Below are 12,440 nucleotides of genomic sequence, written 5' to 3'. Positions count from 1 at the left end.
AACCAAGAACAAAAGACCATTAAAGTGAAATTTTTAGACCACATTGTATATTTTCCCCAATTCACTGCTTAGCAAAATTCAATACATTATTCATCTAAGTTCTCTTTGCCTTTCGTAAATCAGTATTAGATATTGCTTTAGAAATTTAGAAATGTAAAGGTGGAGGACAGATAGAAGATATTAACATTAACATTTAGAGAGAATTTACTGTGTACTAGTACTGGGTCAAGGAGCTCTGGTAGCATAGTGTTTACGGGCTGTGAACCTTAAGGTCAGTAGTTTGAAACTACCAGCCACTCTGCGGGAGAAAGATGAGACTTTCTGCTCCCCTAAAGATTTACAGCCTAAGAAACCCTATTCAGGGTCACTATGGGTGGAACCGACTCGATGGCACTTAACAACAACAACAGCACAGGGTCGCTATGGGTCAGAACCAACTCGACAGTACTTAACAACAACAACAACAAGTACATATATAGTAACTACTTTGCTCACTTTATTTCAGTTAACTGTACAGAAATCAATTAAGGTAGATATTAATATTCCTCTTTTATAGATGAGGAAACTGAGGTTCATAGAGTTTAGTGAATCTCTCAAAAATCAAATGCTGCAAAGGCAGATTGAGTCCAGACCTGCCTGGCTTCAAAACCCAAGTTTTTCCATTTTCTTCTGTTTCCTAAAGTTTGTCTCATGTTTAATTATAACAGGAATAATCCAATTAAAAGTAGAAGTTGAGCCAATATTTGTTTGCATTCTTGTGAATTTTTAGAATAACTTTCTTTAGAAGTACCCATAATCCCATGAAATTCAACACAGAATGTTTTAAGATATGAAAGAAGTTTCTCCTCAAGAAGATTTGTGAGAAAAGTTAAGAATGTCAGCTAGCAAAGAGAGGTTCTCATGGATTTGAAACATATACTTAGAATTCTTGGTCAAGATGGTAGCTGAGCACACTATTTTCCTTCCCTTCCTTTTCCTGTAGACACTTAGAAAAAGTCCTGGAAAATACGAAGAATGCTATCAGTAGACAAGTAAAATTGAAGACATCCTAAAAAGAGAAGTTATAGATGGCTGTAGGTTTTAGGAAAACCAAAGCAGAGACCACCACCACAGTGCCAGACAAGAGATGTGAGTTAAGGTTTTTCCAAAGGGAACTGCTGAGAAGATCTTAGGTCAGATTAAAACAAACACAGAGAAAGAGCTGGGAACAGTCATCAAGGACTGAGCTTGGAACAGCTGGCCAGTCAGGCCACTCCCTCTCCCCTTATACAGAGCAGTTGGCAGTAGTTGTTTTATTTCTGGATGAAGCTGCAAGAACTCTCTTCTGAAAAGAGTGTGTTGGCTGCCCTACTGAGGCTTTTAGGAGAAGCAGAGTCTGTGCACCCAGGAATGAAATGCATAAAAAACTCCATCTACATAATAAAGTGTCCTTTTTCTAACTTAACTAAGAGTGCCCCGCTGCTTGTCATGAACAGACAATCCACAGGGAAGCTACCAACTCACCCAAGACTCAAAGTCGTCCCTCCCAGGTAAGCCCTGCTATAAAATAGAATGATTTAGTTATAGAAAGATTTCAAGCTACTGAAAGATTTTGTTCTTGGAACCTATCATTCACTTATTTACAAATACAAATGGATAACCAAAGATTACCAGTCACTCAAGGGTAATCAGCAGCATGGAAGAAAAGGACCAAGATGAACAAACAGAACAGCTGGCATGAAATATAAAAGAATACAGAGAACTTAATGAAGAACTAAATATAACTAGTATCTTCAGAGAGCTTTACATTGAAACAATTTTGAGTGTGTATGTTGTTGCTGTTGTTAGGTGCTGTCTAGTTGGCTCTAACACAAAGTGACCCTACCCTATGAAAACAGAACAAAACCCTGTCCTGTATTGTGCCATCCTGACAATCCTTGAGCTCATTGTTGCAGCCACTGTGTGAAATCATGCCATTAAGGGTCTGCCTCTTTTCACTGCTCCTTTTACAAAGCATGATGTCCTTCTACTGGAACTGGTTTCTCCTGATATTATGTCCAAAATACTACAAGATGAAGCCTGGACAGCCTCACTTGTAAGAACTTGGAAAAAGATGATGAAGTAAAAGAACTAAACAGAAAATTGCAAAAGGAAGCTCAAGAAGACAAAGTAAAGTATTGCAATGAAATGTGCAGACTGGGAGTTAGAAATCAAAGGGAAGAACATGGTCAGCATTTCTCAAGCTGAATGAACTGAAGAAAACATTCAGGTCTCAACTTGCAATATTGAAGGACTCCATGAATAAGATGAGAGTCCTGGTGTGGCGTGGCGCTGTAGGATTAGCTCAAGGTCAGTTTGAACTGCAACGTTGATGGTTTAAACTCACCAGCAGCTCCTCAAGGCCACTGTGAGTTGGAACAGCCTTGATGGCACCTAACAATAACAGTAACACACACAAGATATTGAGTAATGCAGGAAGCATCAAAAGAAGATGGAATGAATACACAGAAGGAATGATCAAGTCATTGTACCAAAAAGAATTGTTCAATGTTCAACCATTTCAAGAGGTTGCATACAATCAAGAACTGATAATATTGAAGGGAGAATTCCAAGCTACACTGAACGCATTGGTGCAAAACAAGGCTCCAGGAATTGCTGGAATATCAATTGAAATTCTTCAGTAAACTGATGCAGCACTGGAGGGGCTCACTTGTCTATGCCAAGAAATTCGAAAGACAGTTATTTGGTCAACCGATTGGAAGAGATCTGTATTTGTGAGTATTTCAAAGGACAGTAACCAAATGGACTTCAGAAATCATCAAACATCACTTGCAAATAAAATTTTGTTGAATATAATTTAAAAGTGGTTGCAGGAGTACATTGACAGGCAGCTGCAAGATATTCAAGCCAGATTCAGAAGGCAATGTGGAATGGGGGATGTGACTGCCGATATCAGATGGATCTTGGCTGAAAGCAGAGAATATCAGAAAGAAGTTTACATGGGCTTTATTGACTATGCAAATGGATTATATGACTGTGTGGATTATAACAAACTATGTATAGTATTGGAGTCCTGGTGTGGTGCTATGGGCTAATGTGCCAGACTGCAAAGCCATTTGAACTGCAAGGTCTGCGGTTCAAGCTTACCAGCTGCTCCCTGGAAACCCTATACAGGGTCGCTATGGGTCTGAATCGACTCGACAGCACTTAACAACAACATGTATAATATTACAAAGAATGGGAATCCCAGAACACTTAATTGTGCTAATGAGGAACCTGTATATAGACCAAGAAGCAGTCATTAGAACAGAACAAGGGGACACTGAATGGTTTAAAATCGGGAAAGATGTGTACCAGGGCTATGGCCTTTCATTTATTCAATAAGTGTGTTGTTGTTGTGTGCCCTGGAGTCAGTTCCGACTCATAACGACCCTGTACTGGGTTTCCAAGGCTGTAAATCTTTATGGGAGCAGAAAGCCTCCTCTTTCTCCTGCGCAACAGCTGGTAGTTTTGAACTGCTGACTTTGCGGTTTGCAGCCCGATTCGTAACCACTACGCTACCAGAGCTCCTTCAATACGTGTACTCAGTAAATAATCTGAGAAATGGAACTTCATATAATAAGCAGAATGTGGCATCAGGATCGGAGGAAGATTCATTAACAACTTGTGACATGCAGGTGCTACAACCTTGCTTGCTGGAAGTGAAGAGGGTTTAAAATACTGATAAAAATCAAAGACTAAAACCTTCAGTATGGATTGTATCTCTTTAAAGTATTAAAGAGCAAAGATGACACTTTGAGGACTAAGGTGTGCCTGACCCAACCCATAGTATTTTCAATGGTCTTGTGAAAGTAAGACAACGAGGAAGACCAGAGAAGAATCGATACATTTGATTATGGTAATGGCAAAGAACATTGTAAATATCATGGGCTTCCTGAAGAACAAGCAAATCTGCCTGGAAGAAGCACAGCCAGAATGTTCCTTAGAAGCAATGATGGAGAAACTTCATTTCACATATTTTGGATATGTTATCAGGAGAGGCCAGTCCCTTGAGAAGGACATCATGCTAGATAAAGTGGAGGATCAAGCGAAAAAGAGGAAAACCTCCAACAAGATGGACTGACATAGTGGCAGCAACAATGGATCAAACAATTATGAGGATGGCACAGGATTGGGTAGTATTTTGTTCTGTTGTATGTAAGGTTGCTTTGAGTCAGAAAAGACTCTATGGCACCTAACAATGACAAAGGAGCATTCTTTTTTCCAAGACAGATTTATTTGTTTTTCTGGCAGTTCACAGTATGGTACATTTAATATTATTCACCAACATCATAATTCAAAGGCATCAATTCTCCTTCTTTATTTTTTACTTACTGTCCAACTTTCACATGCATATGAGGTAACTGAAAATACTATGGTTTAGATAGGTTCATCTTAGTCCTCAAAGTGACACCTTTATTTTTTAATTTTTAACCCTTCAAAGAGTCATTCCCGCCCCCTCCCCCCGCAGATTTGCCTAATGCAACACATTATTTGATTTGATTTGATTGTGGGTCCAAGTAAAATGAAATCCTTGACAATGTGAAGCGTTTCTCTCCCCTGTTTATGTTTATGTTGCTTATTTGTCCAGTTGTGCAGATTTTTGTTTTCTTTGCATCGAGGTGTAATACACATTGAAGGCTACAGTCTCTGGTCTTCATCAGTAACTGCTTTATCCTCTTCACTTTAAGCAAGCAAGTTTGTATCATCTGCATATCGAAGGTTGTTAATGAGTCTTCCTTCAGTCCTGATGCCATGTTCTTCATATTGCCCAATTTCTTGGATTATTTGCTCAAATACAAATTGAATAAATATGGTAAAAAAGATGCAATCCTGACACACAACTTTCTTGGTTTTAGACCATGTAGTACCTACCCCTTTGTTCTGTTTGAAAGACCGCCTGTTTTTCTATATATAGATTGTGCATGAGAACAATTTAGTGTTCTTTGAAATGTTACCCATAATTTGCTATAATCTACAGCAGGGTCAGTGGTTCAAACCCACCAGCCACTCCTGAGAAACTCTATATGGGGTAGCTATGAGATGGAACCAAGTCACTCAAATGCTTTTGCATAGTCAAAACATAGATAAACATCTTCTTTGCAGTCTCTGTTTTCAGCCATCCATCTGATATCAGCAAATCTGGCTTGAGTTTCTGTCAGTTTCTTGCAGACATATTGCTGCAACCATTTTTTGTATTCTTTTAAGCAGAATTTTACATCTGTGTGATTCTAATAATATTGTTTGATATTTTTGACATTCTGTTGGATCATTTTTCTTTGGAATAGACACAAATACATATCTCTTCCAGTTCATTGGTCTGGCAATTGTCTTCCAAATTTTTTGGCACAGATGAGTGAGCAACTATCAAGCATTTCATCCATTTATTCAAACATCTCAATTAGTATTCTGTTAATTCTTGGAGCCTTGTTTTTTGCTAATGCCTTCAGTGCAGGTTGAATGTCTTCCTTCAATATCATTGATTCTTGATTATATGTGACCTCCTAAAATGGCTTACTATCAACTAGATCCTTTTGGTACAATGACTCTGTACATTCCTTTCATCTTCTTTTGATGCCTCTTGCATCATTCAATATTTTGCCCACAGTATCCTTCAATATTTCAACTTGAGGTTTGAATTTTTTCTTCAGTTCTTTCAGCTTGAAAAATGCCAAGAAATGAAAAATGCTGAGCATGTGCTTCTCTTCGGTTTTCTAATCCAGGTCCTTACACATTTCCTTATAATATTTTGTCTTCTTGAGCTGCCCTTTGAAGTCTTCTGTTCATTTCTGTTACTTCATCATTTTATCCTTTCCCTTTAACTACTATAAATTCAAAAGCAGTTTCAGAGTTTTCAGTTTCTTCTGATATTCATTTTGATCTTTTCTTTCTTTCCCATCTTTTTAATGACCGTTTTTTGCCCCTTTACTTATGATGTCCTTTTTATCACTCCGCCACTTGTCTAGTCATTGGACATTAGTCCTCAATTCTTGGACTAGTCTCTAAATGTCAATAGGATATATAGAAAGAAGGTCATACTTAAGATCTCGTGGCCTTGTTTCAATTTTCTTTAGTTTCAACTTGAACTTAGATATGAGTAATTAATGGTCGAGTCCACAATTGAATGCTGGCCTTTTTCTGGTTGATCATATTGAACTACTCTCTCATCTCTTTCCACAGATTGGGTTCCTGTGAATTTCATTAAGTGAGGTCCATATGAATAATCATCCTTTAATATTGTTGAAAAACAGTATTTGCAATGAATAAGTTGTTGGTTTTGCCAAATTATAGTATGCAATCTCTGTCATTGTTTCTATCACCAAGGCATTAATTTCTAACTTTTGATCCTTCTTGTTTCCAACTTTCACATTCCAATTACTAATAACTGTCAATGCATATTGATCACATGTTTGATGTATTTCAGGCTGCAGAAGTTGGTAAAAGTCTTCAATTTTGTCATCTTTCTCGTTAGTGGTTGGAGTGCTAATCTGAATAAGTCATATTATATCGGTCTTCCTTGCAAATGTTTGGGTAGTATTCACTGACAGCATTGTACATCAGGACACATCTTGGAATTTGTTTTTTGAGGATGAAGCTGAGTTCGTTCTTCGTTCTCATTCTTAGCATATTGTTTCTGATGAAGGGAAATTTGGCAATGATTATGGGTGGTGGTTGTACAACACGATTGATATAACTAAGATCACTAAATTATATATATATATATGAAAATTTTGAATTGGCAAAAGCTCATTTGTTTACAACAATAAAAAAAGTTATTTTGAAGAACAGTGATCACAGAACAAGAGCTGAGTTCTTGGAAACTACAAGTATGAATAACAAAATTAATAATTCTGTACAAGGGTTACATGGTAGCATGCAAATATGAAAGATGCTGAAGGTATTGAAAAGTTATGAAAGAGACAATCTATCCAAGAGGTCCAATCTATCCAAGAGTTCCAGAAGGAAAGGACACAGAGAATGAATGTATAAGAAATAATCAAGTATTAGAAGAGTTAGAGAACCAAACTTATCAGCAATAGTAGTACCCACTATTGGAGGCAATAAAGCAATATCTTCAGAGCTCTGAAGGAAAATAATTCTTAACTTATTTTATTATACCAAATTATATTATTAATCAAGTACAAGGGCAAGATGAAAACATTTTTAGTCAGATAAAAACTCAAATTTGACAACCTGTGAACTTTATATGAAAAACTTACCTGAAGAGTTTCTCCAACAAAAAGGAAAAGGAATAAATTATATGCTAATCCAGTCCTGGTGTGGTGCTACAGTATAATGCGCTGGACTGCAAGGTCAGTTTGAGCCACAAGGTCAGGGGTTCAAACTCACCAGTTGCTCCTTGGAAACCCTTTATAGGGTCACTATGAGTTGGAATCGACTCGACGGCACTTAACAACAACAACAATCAAGAAACCAGAGTCATTAAGCCCAACCCAGAAAACTAAAAACTGAGAGTTGAAAAGATCACCTTCCAAGAGCCAAGTTTTACAGACATGGAGTTATATTTGTATGTACATGGGTCCAAATCATGTTATTATCCTTCAATATTTCAACTTGAGGCCTGAATTTTTTCTTCAGTTCTTTCAGCTAGTAAATAATAATTAGAATGATTTATGCTAATAGTGGGAGTCTTATTTGGTGTTGTAGGATAAGCATTCAACCATAAGGTCAATTTGAACCACAGGTCAGCAGTTCAAACTTATCAGTCGTTCCTTGGAAATCCTAAGCAGGGTCACTATGAGTTGGAACTGTTGCACTTAATAACAACAACAATGTGCTAATACTGTTTATTGGTCTTCAGGTTTTCAATCAACCTGTACCCAAAGCACACTACTTAATTACAGTAACAACATAATAAAATATAATAGAACCTGCCAAGGTAATATAAGTTTATATGTGAGGGTAAGTTTAAAAGTTTTGCTAAAAATCATAGGAACTTTTATTAAACAAAAACAGCAAAATATGGAGCTAATGTTTCTTGACTTCTGCAGATGGTGTTTCCATCTCTCTAACCCTTTCCCAAAGAATTTGAAACTATTTGATTTCCAGCATGATAAAATAGAAGTTTTAACATTCTCGAGGAATTCAAATTGTGTTCCTTTTAAATGTTCTTTGAACTTTGAGAACAAAAAGAAGTTTGAGTGGTCAGTATCAGGCTGTGAGGTGGACGGGTAAGGTTTCCCAATGAAATTCTCATAGGACAGCCTTTGTTAACCTCAAAGAATGATAGGTACACTGTTGTGATGGAAAAAGAAGTTCCTCAATGCAGTTTTCCTGGCCTTTTTCTTACCAATACAGTCTTCAATTTACTGAAAACTTCTTCATAATTGCCTTCTGTGATTACCCTGTGTCTTTTAAGAAAAGCTATCAATATTACCCACCCGTTGGGATCCTAATAAACAATCTCCATAACCTTCTGAGCTGACCTTTCTATTGAATTTAACTGGCCCAGCAGATCCCCTCAGAAGCCACTGTTTTGATTGGATCTTTTTTGAAAGGCACCCTAACAAGACTAAGACAAGTGTATTACTGAGAAAGCGTGTCTGGAGCCATCAACAGACTTCAGAGGTGCTTAAACACACTTTATTTGGAATAAACTCATGCATGTAGGAACTAGAACCCTAGTAGCAATATTTTTTAACTTGCATGTATATTTTACTATAATTCATGGTTATATTATTTACATAATTTTTTGTTAATTGGGAAAGGAGAGAATGAGAGGAGAGATGGAAGAAGTGGAGGTGTGTTAATGTATCAATTTTGCATAGTAGTTGTTGTTAAGTGTCTTCCAGTCAGTTCTGACTCATAGCAACCTTGTACAGGTTTCCGAGGAGTGGCTGGTTGAACCGCCAACCTTTCGGTTCAAACTGACATTTTAGTCCAGTGCATTAACTCTCAGAGCCACACCAGTTAGAACTAATTAAAACTGAGAAGTCAAGAAATTGAGATTTAAATATTTTAAAGTCCTAATGGTTGGCGTCCAGGTGTGGTGCTGTAGGATAAGCATTGGACAACCGACTGCAGGGTTGATGGTTGAAACCCACCAGTCATGCCTTGAAAATACTATACAGGGTCACTCTGAGTAGGTACTGACTAGACAGCACTAAACAACAAAGGTTAGAAAAATTAAAATTAATATAACTATTAAAAATGACGAGGAGGAAGGTACTTTGAGTTACTTTCTTCTTTCATGATAGGGAATCAATAGTTATATCTAAAATTGATAAATCAGGAAATGCAGGTATGTTCTTAAAAATTATAATAGGAAACCAAACAAGTTGTTAACAGTCTGTTAACTCTGGCCTAGGCTGAGTGGAAGTGAGGAAGAAGAGTGGATATTTTAACCCTTTCATGATCCAATTATTTTCCTGCTTTGAATTTTTTGTTGACACATACGTTTTCATTAGTGGAAGGCATCATGCTTGAATGAATCAAGACACATTTCTGAAATTTCATTCTAAAATTCAGATTTTGATGCCTATTATGTGGGACACAGAGGTAGTTCTGGGCTTGTAGGGTAGGGTTAGTTGGACACAAATGTCTCTCTAAACTCTGCACTGCCTTCTAGATCCTTTAACTGGCACATATAATTTAGGGTGTCTGAAAATGAAGCATTTGCAGAAACATGTAATCAATGCAAGAAAGACATCTTCTAAATAACACACAAGAACCTGGAAATATACTTACAAGTCTTATTTCCTAGTTAAAAAAAAAGTCAAAAGAAACAAAAGTTTGGCAAAATTACATCTGTACAATGCATCATCTCATACAATTCCCTGTAAATACAGTAGTTTGCAGCACACACCTATCTCTTCCATTTCAAACTAAGTTCCCTCCTGGCAGCTGCAGGCACTGTCACTGAGAAAGCAGCTGCCCAATAAATTCCAGAGGAGAGGTGGGCACTATATATCCTGTAGGTCATGAAAGAGTTAAATGTTATATCTTTTCATACTTTAATTTTTTAACCATGTGTAGAGATTATTTTTTATCAAAAAGTTGGATGAAAAGGAAAATGAAAATATAAGTGGGACAGAACAATTATCCTTATTTTTAAGATTTAAAAACTGCTCAGAAAGGCAAAGTTTATATGAACAATAATTTATAATTGTGTACTCAGGTTTGGTATAAAATTTCAAAGAAAATTTATAAATATTTTAAAGGTCAAAAACTATTTCTCTGGTATCTTCCTATTATCTTTAAAGTGTCTGAAGACTTGTAACAGTTGCAATCACAACAAGGAAGGAAAAAAGACTATGATTTCCACTGTCCTTCACAAATGGTATCAGTGATTATTCTCAGTTTTAGCCAATAGAGATCTATGCCCTAAACTTTCATAGCATTTACTATTATGCTCATATATTTATTATTTCATATAATGTGGAAATGTCATTTCTCAAAATAAATCTGTTACCATTGAGTCGACTCAGTCTCATGGTAACTCTATGTATCAAAGTAGAAGTGTATTCTACAACACTTTCTCTAGCTGATATTTTGGAAGTAGATAACCAGACATTTCTTCCCAGGTATCTTTGGGTAGATTTCAATTGCCAACCTTCCTTATGTTTAGCAGCTGTGCACATTATCTGCTTGTACCACCCAGGAACTCTTTTCCTTGTCATCTCTATAGCTAGGTAATAAGCTAGAGGTAGGCAAGGACCTTATCTTTATCTTCTCCATAGTGTCTACAGCACATAATGCAGGCTTAAATTTTTTTTTTTTTTTAATAAATCAGTTATAAATGGCCTGGCTTGTTTTACTCCACTTCCTGACATATTATTCAAAAGCTAAATGTAATCAACATCCAAAAATAATATGAAAACTGAAAATGTATTTTCTTACCTTTCTGAATTCATTTCTGATGTGTCTTTCCTAAATGACTGAAATATTTTAGGAAAACCTGTTGAACAAACATTAAAAAATTTAATCACTCCCTTTATAAATTTGTGGTCCTCAAAAGGTAATTTTTTTCCCCAGGGGAAATCTGGCCATGCCTGACACATTTTTTAATAACCGCAAAGTTATACATGTGTGTGTGTGTATGTGTGTGAGATGCGTATGTGTGAAATGATGTTGTTATTGGCATAGATAGCAAAGGGTAGTTGTTGTGAAGAGCCTTCAAGTCTTTCCTACTCCTAGCAACCCTGGATAGGATTTCTGAAGCCATAAATCTTTGAGAGAGCAGTGTTCTCCTACAGAAAGAGGCACAGTGCTCCCCAGCTAGGGGTAGATAAGGGCCACAAGATACTGATGAACTCTTACAATATACAGGATAGCCCCCACAACAAAGAATTTTTTCATCCTCAAACGTCAATTGTGTAAGATTAAGAAATCTACTTTAAATAACTGCTCTGCTTTTAAAGGAAGTGATTGGAGTGGTTTCGGTACAGGAGGTTAAATTAAATTAAAAGTTGTTGCATTTATTTTTTTTCAGGACAACATGTTTAGAAACACAGCACCTTTAAGACACTATTCCTTCTCAGGAGCAGCTGGGCTCTTGTATATGTTTTCACGACAGACAGATATTTAACTGTGTGACTACACATAGAAGAGTTATAATAAAAATGAGCACTTCATACTGCACTAAATTTCAAGTCTTACAATGTATTTTACCTACACCCTATTTTGTGAATCTTTACAAGTCAGTGAAGATTTCAGAGCCTTTGATATATGAGTCAGGCTGATTAAAGGCCCGAACTCCAGGACCAAGTATGGTAAAGCTTGTGTACGTATATGTGTGTGTATGATGGGGGTAATGGTAGTGGTATTGAGGGAGTTTATATTTAGAAACCAGACACTGGTTAGGCAAAGGCTGGCAGGGGGGGTGGGGGTAGGGGGGTCTGTGGACCAGATTCCCCCTGGGGATTGAGGAGTCAATGAGAGCGGATGGGAGTTGTGGTACTTTTCTGCGACGTGGAGGAGCTCAGACTTGAGTTGGATGTGTGGTTACATATCTGGCTCGACTGCTGGTGGGATGGTGGCGATGGACTCAGGCTGGGGCTGATGATGCTAGCTATGCGGGGGATGAAGGTCTGTTCGTCTTCTTCTTCCTCCATGGCCAGGATCTTCAGCAAGTACTCACAATCTAAGATGTGAGGTGTTACTGTGGCCGTCCCCTCCCCCACCTGGTTCTTTGCTTCCTTCTTTTCTCCCTCCACTTCCTCCTCCTTTATCTCCTTCTTCATCTCCTCTTCCTCCTTTGCCCTGTACTCCTTTTCTTCCTTGTGGTCTTCTTCCTCCTCCTCCGCCTTCTTGTGGTCCTCGTCCTTCTCCTCCGTGTGATCCTCGACCTTCTCCTCCTCCTTGTGACCCTCGTCCTGCTCCGCCTCCGTGTGGCCCTCGTCCTGCTCCGCCTCCGTGTGGCCCTCGTCCTGCTCCGCCTCCGTGTGGCCCTCGTCCTGCTC

At 37.7% G+C, this 12,440-nt stretch overlaps 1 protein-coding gene across 1 annotated transcript in view; it reads right to left on the bottom strand.

The window, feature by feature from the left end:
- The window catches only part of FAM194A (family with sequence similarity 194, member A), a 53,453-nt gene that overhangs the window by 40,276 nt on the left and 737 nt on the right, over window positions 1-12,440 (bottom strand). The window contains exons 2-3 of the mRNA XM_006868001.1: window positions 11,939-12,434; window positions 10,879-10,936 (exon numbers count right to left, since the gene is read on the bottom strand). Coding sequence (XP_006868063.1) covers window positions 10,879-10,936; window positions 11,939-12,434 — 554 coding nt within the window. The remainder of the gene's footprint in view (window positions 1-10,878; window positions 10,937-11,938; window positions 12,435-12,440) is intronic.

The sequence above is a fragment of the Chrysochloris asiatica genome, unplaced genomic scaffold, assembly GCF_000296735.1.
Source record: "Chrysochloris asiatica unplaced genomic scaffold, ChrAsi1.0 scaffold00113, whole genome shotgun sequence".
Taxonomy (NCBI): Eukaryota; Metazoa; Chordata; class Mammalia; order Afrosoricida; family Chrysochloridae; genus Chrysochloris; species Chrysochloris asiatica.
The sequence above is the reverse complement of the archived record's forward strand: the minus strand, read 5'-3'. Positions and strand labels throughout refer to the sequence as shown.